This window comes from Festucalex cinctus, chromosome 5, assembly GCF_051991245.1.
Source record: "Festucalex cinctus isolate MCC-2025b chromosome 5, RoL_Fcin_1.0, whole genome shotgun sequence".
Classification (NCBI taxonomy): Eukaryota; Metazoa; Chordata; class Actinopteri; order Syngnathiformes; family Syngnathidae; genus Festucalex; species Festucalex cinctus.
This window is the reverse complement of record NC_135415.1, coordinates 13,818,358-13,838,102: the sequence shown is the minus strand read 5'-3', so window position 1 is coordinate 13,838,102 and position 19,745 is coordinate 13,818,358. Positions and strand designations below refer to the sequence as shown.

The following is a 19,745-nucleotide window of genomic DNA, read 5'->3' as shown; positions in this document are numbered from 1 at the left end:
AAATAAATAAATAAAACGCCTGACTATACATGGACGTTTAAATTAAATTACATATTTATTATTAGTTTTTTTTTCCAAAGAGATAGGTTGTTCCTAAAAAGCAGTTTTCCACAAAAACATAAAAAATTTCTTTGGAAATGTTTTTTTTTTTTTCCCCTGTACAAATCTTTCTAGTAAAGATTTCTGTTTAGTTATTAAAATATTTTTTTGTGCTGAAAAATAAAAGAAAATTATAAAAGAATGACTTTTTTTTTTTTCTTCTCGTAAAATAACATCATGAAAAGGCTAATTGGCTAAATAAAGGCTAACTGGCTAATTGACCTGATGCGATGTTCCCATTCACAGCAGCAAAGAGGAAGACAGGACAAGTTGTGGCTTTGTTGAATAAAAGTGTATATTTGACACATCTTTGTACACTGGTAATTACAAAACGGTACGGTACGCTTCCAAAAGTTTTCAAATGTGTTTTTTTTTATGTTTGTTTTTGGTCAGAAGATTGAATCATCTCGTCTGGTGTGCAATTGTGAACGAGCACGTAAAGTAGCTATTTACAAAAGTCTCACGTACGCACGGACGTGATTCCTGTCGTCTCATAAACTCTGAACATAAGACATGGCTTCAAGATAAATATATTAGTCAATAAATATTCAGAGAACATATTTCCTTTCATGAAATGCCGTTTGCTGTACACGTACACAAAATATACACAAGATTGATGTCGAGCCGTAAAACATTTGTAAATGGTACTGACTGACGGACAAATAATTAGATTCTCTTTCTTAAAAAACAAAAAACAAAATGACAAAATATTCATTTGTACACATTTTCATCTCTTCTTAAGTGCTACAAACATGAAGAAAAACATTAAATAGTGACTCACGTACCCCAAAAACAACAACAACAACAACAGCGACAAAAGTTCTGCTTGCAAACCGATCGCGATGCAAAAAAGGCAACATTTTGGGAAGCTTGCGTGTTTGTGTGTATTTCATAGAAACAGTATTGAAAAGCGTCTGCAGGACAAACAGAAAGGCATGAATGTGTCTCGTGTTGCAACTGCATTCTTTTATTTTTTTGTTTTGTTGAAAATAGTCACAGTACAATAAGGAAGAAGCTCGTGACGGGAAAATGAAGCTTTTCATGAAGCGCATGCAATATTTTTTAACTCCTCTAGATGGTGCTGTTGGCTTGAAAACTCAGTGGGAATTGAATCCATTTCCATTGCATTGAGGGGTAACAAAAAATACATCACATGGTTCATGAAGCTTCATTTTCACATGACGAGAAGAAGCCTTTCGACGTGGACTTTTTGCTTTGGCCTTTTGGTGCAACCTCGTTCACAGGACGATTTAAAAAAAAATTAAAAAAATCTACCTTATAAGAAATGAGCTCGTCTTTGTCCTCACTAGTAAGAAAATGAGTTTTAGCGCACTTGTAAGATAGTGCCAAAGTCGTTTCTGCAGTGCTGTATCACAAAAATAAAATATTATATATTCAATATCCTAAGTTAGATTCCATTTTTGGGAACAGCATGTTTTTCCCCCCAAATGAAGTTGTTAATTTTGAAAAAGTAATTTTTGAAGGAAAAATTATTTTTGGGGGAGTAAAATGCATTTTTTAATTATAAAAAAACCAAAAACACGTCACAGTCCTCTAAGAAGAAATATGTTTTGTTTTTTTTGGTTTTTTTTCTTTTTTTTGGGGGGGGGGGTCAAATGTCATTAAAAAAAGTGGGGGGGGGAGGCAAAACTTTTTTGTTTTTACTCAAGCAAGCCCCAAACCGTATAAATATATTTTTAATACTATTATTTATTTATTTTTGTATTTATTTAAACAGAAGGCTTCTGCAGCTTCTGACCTGAAGAGGTCGCTTAAAGCAATGGTAGTTATTAGAAAAAAATGGCCATCAGGTGGCAGAAGAGTATAAGAGATCAGCCAGGGCCATGTTGCAACATCTTCTTTTTCAACACAGTGATGACAGGAGAGACTCAAATCTTTCTTGTGTGTATGTTCCATGTTTTTATAGCAATAGAACACAATATTCTGTGGGCCTTGCAAAATCAGTCAAAATCCAGTAAAACAGCTGAGCCGGGAACGAACGGAGGTTGCTTCAGTGAAAATGGCTGCGAGAGAATGAGTTCATCTCAAAAAGTAATTTCTACCCCCCTCAAAATATGAGTTTGTTTTTTCTTTAAATTGAAAAGTCTTTTTGAGAAAAAAGACATTTATTTATTTTTATAAAAACAACAGTTTTCTTTCTTTCTTTTCTTTCTGACTTGCTTCTCAAAGTGTTTGTCTTGTCTCTTGTGTATTATCCCGCGACACTTACTAGTGCGGACAAAGAACATACTAGTACATGCACCTTACACTGAATATCAAGAAAATCGAATAAATGCTTGAACGGATTCCCATCCGAGTTATCATGTCTCCTGGAGGAATTCTGTTTGGAACTTGCCAAGGTTTTAAGTCTCCTACAGATGTGTATTAAAAAAAAAAAAGTTGTTAGTGTGAGACATTATGAGCATTTGTGTGTTTGGGTGTCATTCTGTAATGTTTTAAAAATTCTGCCTCAGAAGCTGGATCACTTGCCAAACATGAAATTTTGTGGGCATACTGTATCAATGATTCCCAACCACTCACCGAATAAAACGATCCAATTTCAAATGCAAAAAAATACTGTAAAACTGTATCAATAGCTTTGTATCTAAATTAAGAAGCACAGGCCACATAGACTTAATTGAATCAAGATTGTTATTATTTCAGTGTTATTGTCACTGATGGGCGGCAAACTCACATGCCCAAATATGGTCAATTTAGATTCTCCCCCCTCAAATCGGTCTGGATGGTCAGTTCCCGAGTGGCCTTTTATTTTTATGCATCAACCAATTTAAAATTTGCTTTAAAAAAAAAATAAATAAAAAGTATTAACTCACGTAAAACTCTGCCTCTTCCCTCACGTTCCGGGAGCTGTGCAGTATTTTGTCGCCGCAAGATTGAACATTTGGATGTTTTTAGACAATAGTGAATGAAAACGGTTCGGTTAGAAAAAAAAATGGATCACTGTCATGCTTCATTGCAGAAGGAAATGGTCAACCATTATTCATTTCCCACTAGTCCAACTTTTTTTTTGAGAGAGAAAAAAAGAAATCATTTTTGGGATGTGATTGTTTGGTTGGGAAACACTGATATATACACAGAATATGAACTCTTTTTTTTTTTTTTCAAGCCCCTCCAGAGAGACACGATTCCCCGCTCTGGTGACAACACAATCAACATCTTGCTTGTTTTGGTATAGCTACGACCGCACAAACTATAGTGACGCTCTAAAAGGCAGTGTCATGCTGCATTCGAGGATGGTCGGAAGTCGGACAATATCCGAGTTGGTTTTTCCCAGTTCCGACCTCAAAGCGTTCGAGGCGAACGTAAACGACCAAAATGGTGCATAGTGGTAAATTGTTGTTTTTTTTTATTTTGGTTCTTAAAACTCATTTTTGACCTCCAGCAAACTTACCTTCTCATAATTTTGCTTCATTTATTGTTTTAATCTTATTTCATAAGCATTCCATACAGTTAAGTAGTTGACCGTATAATTTCATGCAGGGAGATCCGGGCGTTCCCGTACACACTTCCTGGTTTGAACTCGGAAAAGTCCGACTACCATCCTCGAATGCAGCATTAGATGCAGCTGTTGAACCCTGGATGGCGCAAAAGCCACTTGGACACATTCGTTGCCCACCGGAACCAACGTGAGAACATTTCGGCAGAAAGACCCCCCCCCCCCCCCACGTTCCGACACCGCCACATTCACCAGAAACGAGCATTTCGGTAGACGGCTTCCACACAACCACATTCAACCAGAAAGCAAGGCAACTGACGGTTTCGAACCACCGACCCCCGGTACCGAACGCAATACCGTTTTTTTTTTCAGAAGTTCACACGCCCAAACAGCCCTCAGTACTCGGCGACAACGCGTTTTCGGAGAGCTGAGGCGGAAACAAAGCCCTGGTCTCCTCGCTCGGCGGGTACGAGCCAACTTGGGTGACGAAGTCGTTGTCGTCGTCGTTTCGCGCTCCCGAGTCGGGCAAAAGGCTGGTCTCGCAATCGGCGTCCTCGGGGATGATGGGGATTCTCGGGTTGAGTTCGAAGCCACCCGACGTGGGGCGGGCCTCAGAGTCGGCGTACTGCACGTTGACGGCGTAGTCCTCCGCGCAGTGGCCCCTGTGGACCTTCACCTCCTGGTAAAAACAGCAAGGGAGCCCCTCGTACGGGTCCGAGGACGGACACGAGTAGTTCTTGGCGCCTCGGGGACAACGCCCGGACGCCTTGCAGTCGCCGTTCAGCGGCGGCACCTCGAAGCAACAGGTGCACGCCGCTCCCGTCGCCGCCCCCGGCTCGCCCGTCTCGGCCCCAGCGCCCGCTACGGGGGCCTCGGGGGCGGCGCCGTTCTCCCTGGGTTCCAGTGACGAGCGACTGCTGCAGTTGGGCTCCAGGCTGCAGTTGGACAGCTGGTCCCCGGAGTTGTAGGGAAGCTGGAGGCGCTCGCGTCCCGAGGGTCCCGACGACGACTCCTCGGGGGCCGTCCCGGCCTCCCCCGCCGAACCCCGACACGGGCTCTTGCTCCGGTACACGTAGGGATCGTAGTCACTGCTCAGGGAGCTGCGGAAGGTGGAGCAACTCCCGTACACGCCCTGGTTGCTGACTTCGGTGCAGTCCAGCATGGAGTCGCTGGAGGAGCAGTGGCACGGGCCCGAGCTGCTGCTGCTGCTGTCGCTCCCGGGGCAGTCGGCCAGGTAGCCGCTGCACGCCGAGCGCTGGCCGTGGTAGCAGCCCGCCGCGCCGCCGCCGTCGCCCGCCCTGGAGGAGGACGCGGGAGCCATGTGCACCACGGCCGGGAACAGGAGTCCCTGCTGGAAGTGCCTGCCGTGGTGCGCCTTGTGGCCTTGCCCCGCGGGGCCCTGGCCCCCCTCGGGGGTCTGCTGGGGGAAAGTCAAACCCTGGAAGAAGTAGTGCTGGTACATGGTTTCGTACTGGGAGAAACAGGCCGCCCGCGAGAAGTTGCGCCCGTGGAATTTGGGCCGCTTGAACGCGGCGGGGTGGTGCGGAGGCGGCTGCGCTTGGTAGGCGGGGGGTCCGCCGCGGTGCTCCAGTCCGCAGTGGGAGTGGTCCAGGTGCAGGGCCGGGTGGTAGCTGCGCAGGAAGGAAGACGCGGCCTGGGGCGGGTACAGGCCCGGCGGGTCGGGGTGCTGCTCCACCGTCAGCACCGTGATGGCGTTGCCGTGGGCGTCCACGCTGGTCCGGGTCGGGTAGGCCGTCATCTGGCCAGAGCGGTGCACTCGTCCGGGGTAGTGCACGGGCAGAACCACCCTCTGCTGCCGCCCATGAAGCGGGTTGCCAGGGTCCATGCACGCGGGGCCCGGATTGCCCTTCTTTTGCTCTACAAACAAACAAAACAGATTACAATTGAATCGAGTGGAGCCGTTGAGGTGTTTTAAATTGTGATGGGAAAAAATGCATACTACAAGACTTGCAATTGCCAATAAATTCTGACAACTATAAAGCAAAATAAAAATAAATAAAGCATTGAAGGACTTACCGATGATGTTGTGTCTGCAGTGGGGGCAAGTGTGATGTTGGAGCAGCCAGGGGTCCACACATTTTTTATGGAAGCGGTGCGCACAAGGGATGACCCGCAATTCCTGCAGGGAGGCGGGAAGAAAAAATAAATAAATAAATAAATGAAAAGAGTTCATAGAGAGAAGAAATCATATGCAATATCTAGAAATCGGGGGGAAAAAAATCAATCTAGAAATATTTGTGCTGTTATTGCTTTTACTTTAATCTTGGTTCATTCGCATGTATGTTATGTTGTTGTTTTTTTTAATCCATTTGTCTACCCTAATTCAATTATTGGTTAATTGATTTGTTCTGACTTTCGGCTTTTCTGTAATAATAATGAAAAATAATAGTACAATCAAAATATAATGTATGCAGAATATTAATCATTTTAAATTGATCATTTGGTTAATTTTGGATACAATAACAATTTGTTATTATTATTTTTATTTATTTTGCAAAATATTTTTTACTTAATTTAAATCAAATTAACTCATACTATTCAATAATACATTTGCATAAATTGTTGTTTTAATAAGAGCATCTATTTTTTTTTTTTTTTTACAAAAAAAAATAATAATTTTATCTGGGATAATTAATGATAATTAAATTCAATATAAATAATGCAATAGAAAATGCCAGGAATAATTTAATTAAAATACAGAACTTTACATAAAATCCCAAAAATATTGAGAACATTACAATTGTACATTTATTTTATTGTATTAAATAAATGGTTAATTAATTATAAATATAAATAAACAATTTCACATAAAAAAACAACAAAATATCCACAGAATAAACAACTGAAATATCTTATGTACACAATTGTCTATCAGTTACATTAGTTTAGATATGCAAAGTTTAAATGCCTCATTCACGACCATTGAAGGCTACGGACATCAAAGATCCTTTTTTAACTGGACTGGCAGTGAATGAATTAAAAGGAGGGGGATAAAAATGTCCTTCAATAATGATTAAAGTTGAATATCATACCTAAATAAACGTTTAAAAACAAACTTTTTTTTTTTTTTTAATTAAGATAACATTGAAAAAAGTACAAAATATATTGCACTGGAATAAAAAAAAAAAAAAGAACACTGCAATCAACATTTTATGAAGTAATTCTTCATGTCCCACTAGAGGGCGCCTGCGTCTCACTTGGACTAGTCTTGAGAAGTTTGCGTCTCCCTTGACGACTAAAGCATGTCACAGAACATCATAAACAAAAATCTCTTTGATGCCAAGATGAAAAAACAAACAACCGCAGCGTCTTGGGAGGACCGGCTATGACAAGAATGCGTCACAACGCGCTGGGGTCTGACACACATACACACACATACACACATACATGAAAGCGGCGTGTCGCCGGGAAGGTCCAAATAATCGACATTCTTCACGCCAATAAATTCTCGTGACTCATCTTTTGAGTTTTTGCCTTTGATGCCTTTCATCTTTTTTTCTTTACGGCTCCATTTCCTGCGCGCAAGGCCTGGCGCCGCCGCCCGCCACACTTTGTTGTGTTGGCAACCATTCAGGGACACTTGATGGCTTACAGTAAAACACTCCAGAGGAAGATGAGGACACACAATAAGTTCTCTCTCTCCCGCTCCCCCCACCCTTTTTTTTTTTTTTTTTTTGGAACTGCACGCGGGAAAACAGGAAGTGTGATCATATCCCCAAAACACGCTGGCTTTTTATCTTGCAGCAGGTGCGCTAAAAAGAGTTAAGAAAAAAAAAAAGGAATGCGGTTATTGTCACTGCACCTATGCTATTTATTTTGTAGGTGTCACGGCGACAGACTGTCAATGACAAAAAAAATAAATAAATTGTCCGTAATAAAGAAGCGTATTGCATTCACTGGAAAAAAAAATACAAAAAAAAAAATTTTTACTGAATATTTTTTTCTGTCATAAAAAAAAAAAATCAGAAAAAAGGGGAAAAAAAAATATTCAGAAAAACAGTAGAAAAAAATATTGAGAAAAACAGGGGGAAAAATTATTTTAAAAAAAACTAAAAAAAATTATTCCAAAAAACAGAGCACCAACTTCTGCTGGCGAGGTGGGAGTAGCAAAATGGCCGCCCTATGACTACAACGGTTTGCACTAGCGTGTATGGGCTATTGGCTATCCTGCCATATATACAGGTCAGTCAGTGGTCTGCAACAAGTCACAGTTCAGAGGTAAAAAAAAATTAAATTAAAATAAAAATATAAAAATTACTCTGTAAAACAGAAGTTGGTGCTCTGTTTTTTGGAATTTTTTTTCTTCTGTTTTTTAGAATAATTTTTTACCCCTGTTTCTCTGAGTAATTTTTTCCTCCTGTTTTTCTGAATAATTTTTTCCCTGTTTTTTTATGACAGAAAAAAAATATTCAATAAAACAGAAAAAAATCAGAAAAACAGTAAAATAAAATGAAACAAACAAACAAACAAAGCTCCCCAAAAAATTAGTCAGAAAAACAGGAGATTTTTTTTTAAGTGAATGTAAAACTCTTCAGTAAATATGATCAAGATCTATACATAATAATAATAGGGCTGTCAGTCCATTAAAATTTTGCAATCGTAATTTATCGCATGATTTCCATAGTTATTAACCTGCGATTAATCGCAAACTAATCGCCCATTTTATATTGACCAACTATTGTTTACCTAATACATATACAGTTATATCATTTAGGCCATTTATACAGTAATTTCATGGTAGTCCGCAAAATTATTTGAAGTTAAAAAGATACGATGCAATGTTGAGGTAAAATTCCTACCACTAGATGGCATTAGCATTTTATGGTGCAAGTTGGTGACGCAGACGTCATATTTTTCTGTTCAAATTAAGAGGAAATGAACTAGAACATGAAGCAACTCCTGCCCATTTTGTTCATTGTAAATTACAAATACTCTGGGCAAATATACCAGGATACATTTTTTTATTACAATGAGGCAATGAATGTTATTTGTTTGTTTGTCTGAAGTTGTACTGTGTTGCTGTGAGAGAGAGAGAAAAAAAAAAAAAGTGTCCAAAGGCATACCTCCCCATCGATGTACTTCTCCAGGCAGATGGCGCAGTCGGATGTGGAGCTGCTGCTCAGCGAGTCGGACGCCCCGCAGCCACTCTCGCGAGCCACTTTGCCGCCTTTGGCCTTGAACTTGCGCGTCTCCATCTTGTCCAGCGCCTGGCTGGCCATCCGGTTCATCGAGCTCTGCGCACAAAAAAAAAAAAAAAAAAAAAAAAATCAAAGTTCTATATGCTTAATTAATTTAATCATCTTTGACAAAATAATACACATCTTTGATATGTATTAAATTGATATTATACAAAATAATATTTTTAGTGACTTTTGTGTTTTAGTGGCTAACATTCACTGCCAGCCCTGCAAAAAATGCATCATTTGACGTCTTTTTCCGTCAATGGCAGTGAATGAGTTAAAACACAATTTTATATGTATATATATATATGTGACAAAATTATATTGTACATAATATCGTATTTCATTTTCTGATCATCAATTTGATCATCTTTATGAGGTACAAATATATTTATGACCATTGTATTGTTTTTAATGTCTACAAATAAAAAAAACACAGACACATTGAAAACTGATAATTAAACAATTAAACTGATCATTAAGAAGCAGGAAGTTGTAAAGCCGCTTCGGGTCGTTGAGTTCAAGCTCATTAAACTCATACACGCACACACGCATGTAAAAATAAGCTGACATCAGTGCCAATTAAATGACGATGAAATGACTGAAAATACGACATGAATGAAAATGAATGATTGAGGCAGCTGCCTTTGGAAATGGACAATGTGGCGCCGCCGCCCAAAACCCAAACGCGACACTGTGCGTGTGGGGTGTTGCGTGTGTGTGTGCGTGCCGTGCGCATGTGCGTACCTGACTCCTCCTCTGCTTGAGCTTGATCTTGACGAGCAGGATGAGGCAGACGAGCGACACGACAACAAAGAAGGCTAAAAAGATGCCCATGTCGAAGTACTCGGTGGGCTGCTGCGCGACCACAAAAACAAGTGCAGACATTAATATCAAGACGGAAATATAACAGCAAAAATTCAGTGGGCGTGGGATAAATTGAGAGGAGTCAAACTGCTGGCTTATCCCTCATTACCGTTATGTTAACCTCATATGGTTTTTTTCGCTCATGTGAGATTGAATTGAATTTTTTTTTTTTTTTTTTTTACACTTATGTTTTTTTTCCCCCTCACTAAATTTTGAGAGATATTGTTTTTTTTTTTAAATTAACAAACTGAATTTTTAGAGATGATTTTGTTTGACTGATTTTTGTTTTAACTATGTATGTGTATTTTTTGTAATTAATTTTTGGTGCTATTATTTTACATATTTATTTTTTTTAAACAGATTTTTTTTGGCTGATTTTCACTTTTTTTTTTTTTTTTAACTGTTTGGATTTTTTTTTTATCAATTTTTGGTGCTATTAATTTTCTGTATTGATTTTTTTCCAATAATTATTTTTTTTTACATATTTTTATTTTTTAGATTTTTAATTATGTTTGGATTTTTTTTTTTTACTGAATTTTTTTTATGCTATCTATTTTTTTCCACTCCGATATTGAGTCTTTTGCAATTTGCCCTGAACCTTTGATGAAGTTTTTTTTTTTGATTAAATGTTTAGTGAAGTTGAATTTATTACGTGAATTTTTGTGAAATAAAATTTTGACATTTTTTTTTACATTTTTTTTCTTTTACTATTTTACACTTAATATATTTTCACACAAATGTTTGAACAGTTCTTTTTGAGCTTTTTTTTAAATGAATTTTTGATGCTATTACTTTACATATTGATTTGTTTTTTTTTTGGCTGATTTTTATTGTTGTTTTATTGTTATTATTATTTTAACTGGAATTTTTTCTGCTATTTATTTTCCATATATTTTTTTAATGTTGACTTTTTAAATTAATTTTTGGTGCAATTTGTTTTGTTTTTTTCCAATAATGATTGTTGTGACAGTTTTTTTTGTTTTTTTTTGTATTATTATGTTTGGAATTTTTTTGACTGAATTTTTGGTGCTATTTTACACTCAATATCTGGACATATTTTGTACACTGTTCTATTTTCTTCACATAACTGTTTGAACAGCTATTTTTTTTTAGCTTTTTTTTTTAACTGGGGATGTTATTTTTTAATTGTTTTACACCGTATTTAAAAAATGTGTTTTTAATGTTTTTAAATATATATTTTGAAACTGAATTTTGTATATGTTGATTCATTTATACTTGTAATTCTTTTAGACAATTTTTAAAATCATTTTAATAACCACAAAATAAATTCAATAAATAATTTATTTTCACAATAATTAATCATACTCATCTATCCATCTATCCATCAATCCATCTATCATTAATGATTATTACTTCGGATTCACTTCACCACACACGAGCCTTTCATTTAATAGGTTAACCCTTTTTTGGGGGGATGTGGGTCAATCTTACTCACCCTGGGAGGTCTGTGTTGTATCCTGGCCCGTGCCACTTTCTGCTTGTTGACGATGTTCATCAACTTGACGGCGTCGTTGCCCTTCACGTAGACCACGGGACGTTTGAGCGGGTCGTCCGCCGCCTGGTTGAGCTGAGACACACACAAGAAGCCACCGCGGCACGTTAAGGATGCCCGATCTGCTCAAAGGATGAACGTTGCGGTTGAAATTTCCTTCAGATGCTCGAGCAGTCGTGCTCATTTGAAAGAAAAAGAATTCTCGGCTCAACAAAAGCTCACAAACAATAGAAACGTAACACAAACAGAACATTGACAAAAATAGCAGTTGAAGCTCAAAAGTGGAACAGAATCTGCAAATGCAAAGATAGCACAAACCTGGTCGATGGCTTCCGGGTTTTCCGACACATCGAAGATGACGGCGGTTGCTCCTCGCTGCACTGCTCGCTTGGCCTGAAAACACACACATTCACAATGTTTACATGATAGTACTCTGTCACAAATGCAACCTTTGGCATGACTTTTACAAAATGTAATGTACACTAGGGGGCGTTCTCCATCCGAGACAGAACACACGTGGTGACACAAGCAACAGGTAGAAAGTAAACACACCCACAAGCCATAGCATTAGGTACACCTGTGCAACTGCCAACGTCTAAAAAAAATAATAATGTTCATTTTCCAGTTTGTCGGGAGAGAAAAATAATTCAAGTTGAAGAAAGTCGGACTACAATGGTTGAATCATATTTTCAGCAGTTAACTCAAAATATCAGAAATAATGTGAAGAGAATAAAGCCGTAGTATGACAAGAATAAAGTCAGAATGTTATATAATGAGGAAAAAAAAGAAAGAAAAAAGTCAAAACTATAAAGTCATAGGCTTAAGAGGAAAAAGTGTTACAAGTACAAGTCTTAATTCTATGTGAAAATAACCCATCATAATTTGCCCAAATAAATCCATAAAGTTACAGGGGAAAAAAAGCAAGTATAAAAGTCACAGTATTGTGAGAAATAAAATTGGAATACTACATGAAACAACATCAAGAAAGTGGAACAGAAATAGACAATTAAATAAAAAAGGCTGTAATCGGAGCTGCAAGGCTGTCTTAGCCAATCAGAAGTCTGAAGAAGTCACTTGTGGAAAAGGCAACAACTGAACGGCGACGTTTTGATGTGAAGGAGATGGCATCCTGGCATTATTTTTACAATAATAAAGTGGTATAACCCCAAAAAGTTTTGCATATAAAAGAATATGGCTGTAAAAAGTAAAAGTCTTCATTTTATAAAATTAAAATCAAAATATTAGAATATTGGTTTTTTTTTAAGGGAAAAAGTCAGACTGCAAAAGGCAAAAAAAAAAAAAAAAGCTATAATCAGAGCTGCAAGGCTGTCTTAGCCAATCAGAAGTCTGAAGAAGTCACTTGCGGGAAAGGCAACAATTGAACCGCGCCAATGTTTTGATGCGAAGGAGATGGCATCCTGGCATTATTTTTAGAATAATAAAGTTGTGGTCCATCCATCCATCCATCTTCTTCTCTCCAGCATGTCCTGGGGCGTCCCCAGGACTTCCCGCCGGTGGGACATGCCTCGTAACACCTCGTAACACCTCTCCTGGGAGGCGTCCAGGAGGCACCCAAACCAGACTGGCTCCTCTCAACACTCTGAGTCCCTCCTGGATGGCCGAGTTGTGTTATTACCCAAAAAAGTCTTGCATATTAAAAGATATGGCTGTAAGAAGTAAGTCTTCATTTTATAAAATTAAAATCAAAATATTAGAATATTGTTTTATTTTTTTAAGGGAAAAAGTCAGACTGCAAAAAGCAAAAAAATAACAAAAACAAACAAAGGCTGTAATCGGAGCTGCAAGGCTGTTTTAGCCAATCAGAAGTCTGAAGAAGTCACTTGTGGAAAAGGCAACAATTGAACATCGCGCCAATGTTTTGATGCAGAGGAGACGGCATCCTGGCATTATTTTTAGAATAATAAAGTTGTGGTATTAACCAAAACGTCTTGCATATAAAAGAATATGGTTTTAATACTACAAGTAAAAGTCTTCATTTTATAAAAATAAATAAAAACAAAATATTACAATATTGTTTTTTTAAAGGAAAAAGTCAGAATGCAAAAAGGTCAACATTTCTCAAGAATAAAAGCCTTAATTTTGTGAGATGTAATATTACCAGAAAAGTCATTTTTTATTCAATCTTGTCTACATTTTCATCAGTTGCTAGTTTAGAGACATGCGACGGTCAAAATATCGGGAACAGCCGTTCCACTCGTTTCCCACTTTCTTGCTACAACTTAATACAACTTTCTCATTTCTCTTCCTGCTTGCCTTCTTCTTGCACTTGGAAAGTTCAAAAGCGTTCCTCCCCTGCTTCTTTTCCCTCTCACCCAGTTAACACACACACACGCACGCATGCACGCACACACTTTATTCAGCACTAGTCTGTCGCTTTGATGTCAGCTCTCCCAGTTAATAATTAATAGCTGTGGCTGAGACGCTTAAAAAAAAAGAGAAGGAAGAAGAAAAAATATGAAGACGAAGAAGACAAGCTCCCTCCTCAAGAATCTGCAGTGCAGCAACTTGCCTGACGACAACAAAAATGGACCCCGCAGGCAAACTGGCTTGACTTAAAAAAAAAAAATACAAAAAAACACCCAACAACATAAAAAACAAAAACACATCAGCCGGAAGAAGCAACGAATCACTCTCTTTCGGGAAGACTTTAAAAGTAGGACTTGTTATTTATGATGAGGACGTGGCAATATTGTCATCAATAATTTTAGATAATTTGGTGGGAAAAAAGTTACTGAAAATCTTTAGAGCTTGAATATGTAATATTTAGTTTGAAAAAAAAAATGAATTTAACAGTAATACGAATTATGGAAAGAAAACATTTTACAAGGCTAAAATCATACTATGGAAAATGTAAAAAATGTGGAAATCTATTTTACAAGAAAAAATATATATAATTCAGCACATTACGGTTTTTTTTGTTTTTGTTTTTTTTATGAACAATGGCCTAAAACTTTGTCAAAACAGTCCTAAGTTTACAAGAATTTTTCTCACGTGAAATTTATGATTTTTATACACTTTCAACAAAAAAAGAAGCAATTAAACGAAAATGAGGCAAAAACGTCGCAATTTATTAAAAAATAAAAAAGTCGGAACATGGGCGTGGGAAACAACTTTATGAGCAAAATCCGTTCACGTGAAAACTTACATTTGGAATTATTGTAAATTCAAAAAAAAAAAAAAAAAGTATCAATTCCAGCAATACCTATAAACCACCACTAGAGGCCTGTCGGGCATCTCCCTTCCATCCATCCATTTTCTTGACCGCTTATTCCCCACAAGGGTCGCGGGGGGTGCTGGCGCCTATCTCAGCTGGCTTTGGGCAGTAGGCGGGGGACACCCTGGACTGCTTTAGCTTGACTTCATACATGAATGATGGTTAGGAATGAGGTAACAGACAATCAGACGAAGCACTTTTTTTTCTTTTTTTTTTTTTAAAGTTCAACAAAACAAGACAGCGTTCCCGTTTTCTTTTTATGCTTACGATATAAATTAGCCTACATGCAGATTTTTGCTATTTCCAGGCCAGCCCAGTCTCTGATCCACTGCTAATAGGTAGGGGTTCACCATAGCCCACCCTTGTCACTTGTTGCTAGGCAGAGTTTGCCGGGTCTCGATCCTGGGAACATTTTTCATCAAAGCTTTGAAGTTGGAGCTAATTCATCCCCAACGCGTGACAACAGGTATGGTTAGTTGGGTATGTAGTGAGTGGGATGAAGGGGGGGGTGCCAATTTCTTGCTGGTACAGCGCCCCAAGTGCGCAATCTTCCCCTGGCTGAGAGGATGAAAACCGCAGCCGCAAAAAAAAAAACAACAAAAAAAAACAAAACAGCTGGCTGTGGAGTCTAGACGGTGAGGAAAATGGAAGCTATCTTTAGCGTACCACGCCGGGCTGCCAGCTTGGGATGCTTTCGTTTGCCCCCCCCCCCCCCCCCCCCCCACATCACCCTCAATCTACATCCACTTAAGAGTGCAAAAAGTATGCACGACACTTGCACACCTGGATTGCGCCCGCTTCCGCTCTCACCAGCTGACTTCTTTTGCTTCCTACTTTTTTGGTCTTGTTCTTCTTCCGCCGCCCGCCACTGCTGCTATAATTAAGCCAATTAAGTCTTCAGAGGCCCGCGCGCACTGCTATTATGCCGTAATTCCATGTTGCCTGCTGGCTTTATTAAAAGATAAAGGCATACTTTTCTCCCATGGATCTTCTCATATGTGGTCGCCCCCCCCCCCCCCCCCCCCCCCCTCTCTCTCTCTCGCTCGGCCGCAGATGCCCAAAAATAAAAGCAAACCTAGCGATGTGTCGCGACATCTATTTGATGCTTGAACTCCAGCAGCGTGTTCTGCTTTTTGTTTGTCTTACAGGAAAACATGGCGAAATGTCTAAACACGGTATTGTAGTTAATATTGCGTTGGCGGGCGCGCTGCCGATTTGTCCTTTGGCGTCCTCTGCTGTCGACTGAAATTAAATTTATAATAATAAAATCAGACACAGCGATGCAATGTGCCAACTATTCGCTATTCGGGCAGTTTCAGGAATGCTGTGAACTGAAAATCAAAATCTGATTCTTTTGCTGGTTTTTTTGTAACTCCTCAAGTGTGCTTTTTCTTTGCCTTTTTTTTGTGTTTTCTGTGCCTGATGGAAACAGCAACAATTAATTTGCGACTACATACGCAAATCTATTTTACCAAGCAGATACACTAAAGCATAATTCTAATTCAATCAAATGTAAATATGTAGTAATATTTAGTAACTTGACATTTTTAATATTAAAAGCCCCTATTTCACTGAGTTGCGAGCGTTGCCAAACATTGCGAAAGTTGCGTTTCGCCAGAGTTCGGAATATGTTGCATTTGTGTTCGGAGTTATTCGTAGTCGTTGCCATTATCGCAAGAAACTCATTCTAATATTATTAGACTGTGTTTAACATATGTCTGCACATGATTTATTCATGGGGACAATCATGGTTTTCATTCATAATTCCACCCTAAGGACTGGTTGTGCATAATTGGCTGTGCCGCACTCTGTTCCAGTCACTTCTAAAAAATGTATTTTTCCCATTTTCTTTCACCAAGGAAGAATATGGAAAAACCTGACTGATATCTAAATTATGGCAATAAACTTGGCGACACCATACTCATTTCTATAGCACAAAATTAAACCAGGAAATAAGCCCAAAATGAACAGGGGTTGCTTTGCTTACACACAAACGCGTCACGGCGATGACTGACTGGACAAAAATGTCCAATAATTACATCTTCTAAAAAATAAAAAATAAAATAAAATAATTTTGATCTGTTGTGTGTGTCAAATTTTAGGTTAATTCGCACGTTGTCTCAACTGTAGCTTTTACATCGCAAACAAGTTGCAGATATGTCGCAAAACGATAGAGATGACAACCTAATATTTTGCTAAATCAACATTGGCAGCGTTCGGCAGATGTTCGCAGTTGAGTGGGATAGGGGCTTGATGAAAAACAACCCATAATAGTAACAGACACAAACATCTAAATGCGCAAAGGCGCAAGAGCTGCGTACTTCCGACACGGCACGGTTTCGAAGTCCTTTTGAATTTTTTTTTTTTTTTTTTTTTTTTTTGCCGTCTTCGGCGGTAGCGTCAATTGACACACTAATGTTGCAACAATCTGTCTAATGATCTGAATACGTGAAGCCACAGCGGCTTTACACAATAATCGGCTCCGTTCAAATTCAACTGACGTCCTGTCAATTCATGAACAACTTGTTCCCATCAGTGTCAAACTGGCAAGCTTCCTACCAGTAACCTTTATTTTCTTTTCCGTTTGCCTCACCGCAAATGTCACACGTCAAAAGTGGTTCAGACATGGAAAACAACAGCAATGTTGCCAATGCTTCAACATTTCAGGCCTAAGTGAACACATCAAGAAAGGTATTGAATGAAGTGGGGCTGGAGGGAAAAAAAGTGGCTAACTTGGCTAAGTCGACCACAAAAATGAGTCGACATGAAAATTTCTACCTCAAAACTATAATTAATCATTTTAAAACCATATTTCTGATATCCGGAACCGTTGAACCTGTTCCATGTTTTACCACCTGGAAATTTGTTGTTGAAAAAAATAACATCCAATTACTATTTTACGGAATCAAAGCATCTTTGCTTACTCCAAAGCGCATTCGTTATCAACGCATCACTAAGTACTGATGGAGCAGTGAAGTGAGTCATCGAATGATAATAAGACAGTCAATTCTAAAAAATATTTGCTTGTGACAGCCCTAGAAACAACAATTATTTCTGCCTTTTAATATTACTGATGGTACTTGTTGAAAAGTTTTATTTTTTTGATTATTATTATGATTTTTTTTTTTTTAATAATTCAGCCCCAAAAGCCAGTTTCATGTTGGCAACATGAAATTTGGTAGGCGTGTCCATCATGAGAAGATCCACAAAAAAAAAAAGTCTCAAGAAGCCATGCCTGAAAAGATACAGGAAGTCGGCCATTTTGGTTTCAAGCAGCCAATTTAACATAAATGACCTTTCAAAACTGAAATCTGCTGAGAGATTTTGACTTACTGCTATCTATTTTAAACTATGTATATTTGATTTGATTTGAGTGGGTTTTATTGAACATATAAACACATCACAAGTATAAAATACAAGTTGTAGTTAAAAAAGAGAAAAAGAAAAAAAGAAATCGTCAATAGTATCATAATTTACATGTTCAAACGGAGTAGGAAGAAGTACAAAAACCTATCTAGTCCTACTTGCTAATGCTTCAATCATAATAATATACTAAAGTTCTTTGCATTTGTTCTTACTAACATAAAAGTTAAATAGAAAATAAACAAAACATCTTAAGTACACAAATATATTAGTATGAGTTATAAGTCCTTATCAGACATACAAGCCCTACATAAACAATAAATTCCCAAAACATTAAGTATTGAACATATGTAGGCACACATGCGCATGCCCATACACGCATATAATAAGTACATACACATGCACACAAATGTATTTACATTTATACCTCATTTACATATTATTCTATCATTATCTTTTTAAACCTCTTTATAAATACAGTAATTGATTCACGTTTTTTTCAACTATTCCACAAATTAACCCCTTTAACAGAACACACATTTGCTTTATGTTTGTTTTTATCTTCTTTTTTTTTAAAGTCACTTGTGCCTCGTAACCCATAGCAACATCCCTTTTTGATTTTGAATAACTTCTGAATACTGTGGCAATTGGCAAAGTTGGTTATTGTGTACTTTGTACATTATTTGAGCCATTTTAAATTATATTATAGAGGCAAGTACATCTTAATCGCAAAAATCCCAAGTTTTTTGCCTGTTGTGTTCAAGTCGTCATTTTAGGCTCATTTTGTTCATTTCTAAGAGTCCTTCAAAGATAAACTTAGAGGGTTTGTCAGATTGCTACCAAATTTGAACAACATATACTAGATATACAGCTCTTGATGAAAAATGTCACTCTGCAACATGAAATTTGGAAGGCATGTCTGTCATGAGTAAACCCACAAAATAGAAGACGAACACTACATTTGTGAGTAATTGACGTTTTGATCACTGCAGGAAGGAGGCGGTACGGCGGTGAAGCGTTCACACTTGGCGCATTAAATGTGAAGCGTTCGGTTAGGCCAACATAAACACACTTGGAGAAGGACACTTGAGGTACTTCCAGTGCTAAGTGGATGTCATATTAAAAAAAAAGAAAAAAAGATGTAGCACAGACTTCTAATGGAGCCAATTGTCAACACAAGCTGCCCGAATGGCAGGATGAGCGGCTTCCTGGACGCGGGCATGAGGGCAGCAGCCTACAAGGCCTTCATCAAATAGGATGACAAAAAAAAAATAATAATCACGTCATCACATGTTCCATTCAGCGCTTTCTGACTGAAGTTACTCCAAAAACACAACACGTATTTCCGTGTCATTTCCTCTTCTTCCCGACCAGCAAGCAACCCTCTTTCCCTCCCTCCTTTCCATCAGTCTATCTATCCATCCCTGCCTGCAACAGCACACAATGCGGGGCGGCCATTCACCAGCCATTGCGTAACCACAATTACTCTGTGCTATCGAACACTGTGTGCGATTTGTGTGTGTGTGTGGGGGTGTGTGTGTGTGTCGACAGGCTCCAATGTCGCACTCCGCAAAGAATGTTGTGAAAGATGCGAAGAATCAAAATCTATGCTTGTATTTACCACAAAAATGGACAGTTGCGCAATTTTTAATGTAATTTTTAAATTTTATTTATCCTACAATAAATCACTCAAACAGCTATTTAACGATATGAATGAATAAAAATACAAAGATTTTAATGAAGATATTTTATGCGGGAGAAATAATGAAAACAAAAGGAAGATGTTCATGGCGGGTTAGAGTAAGGTCTACTGGAAGAGATACAGTGTTGTAGAAATACAAGTAGAAGAAGAAGAAGAAGAAGAAGAAGAAAAAGAAGAAGTAGAAGTAGAAGAAGAAGTAGAAGAAGGAAAAAGAAGAAGAGGCAGAGAAGGTCCCCAAGTCCAGCTGAGGAGACAGAATAAATGATTGTGAGTATTGTTGTGTGCACTGCTTGTATGTTACTGCTCCA

General features: G+C 38.3%; 1 protein-coding gene across 3 annotated transcripts in view; it reads right to left on the bottom strand.

Moving 5' to 3' along the window:
* Positions 1-375: 375 nt before the first annotated feature.
* znrf3 (zinc and ring finger 3) overlaps positions 376-19,745 on the bottom strand; it is a 105,975-nt gene continuing 86,605 nt past the window's right edge. For all 3 annotated transcript variants that reach the window (XM_077521690.1, XM_077521688.1, XM_077521691.1), the window contains 6 exons: positions 11,456-11,530; positions 11,081-11,212; positions 9,505-9,615; positions 8,641-8,811; positions 5,594-5,696; positions 376-5,434 (listed from right to left, as the gene is read on the bottom strand). In XM_077521690.1, coding sequence (XP_077377816.1) covers positions 3,933-5,434; positions 5,594-5,696; positions 8,641-8,811; positions 9,505-9,615; positions 11,081-11,212; positions 11,456-11,530 — 2,094 coding nt within the window. In that variant the 3' untranslated portion in view covers positions 376-3,932. The remainder of the gene's footprint in view (positions 5,435-5,593; positions 5,697-8,640; positions 8,812-9,504; positions 9,616-11,080; positions 11,213-11,455; positions 11,531-19,745) is intronic.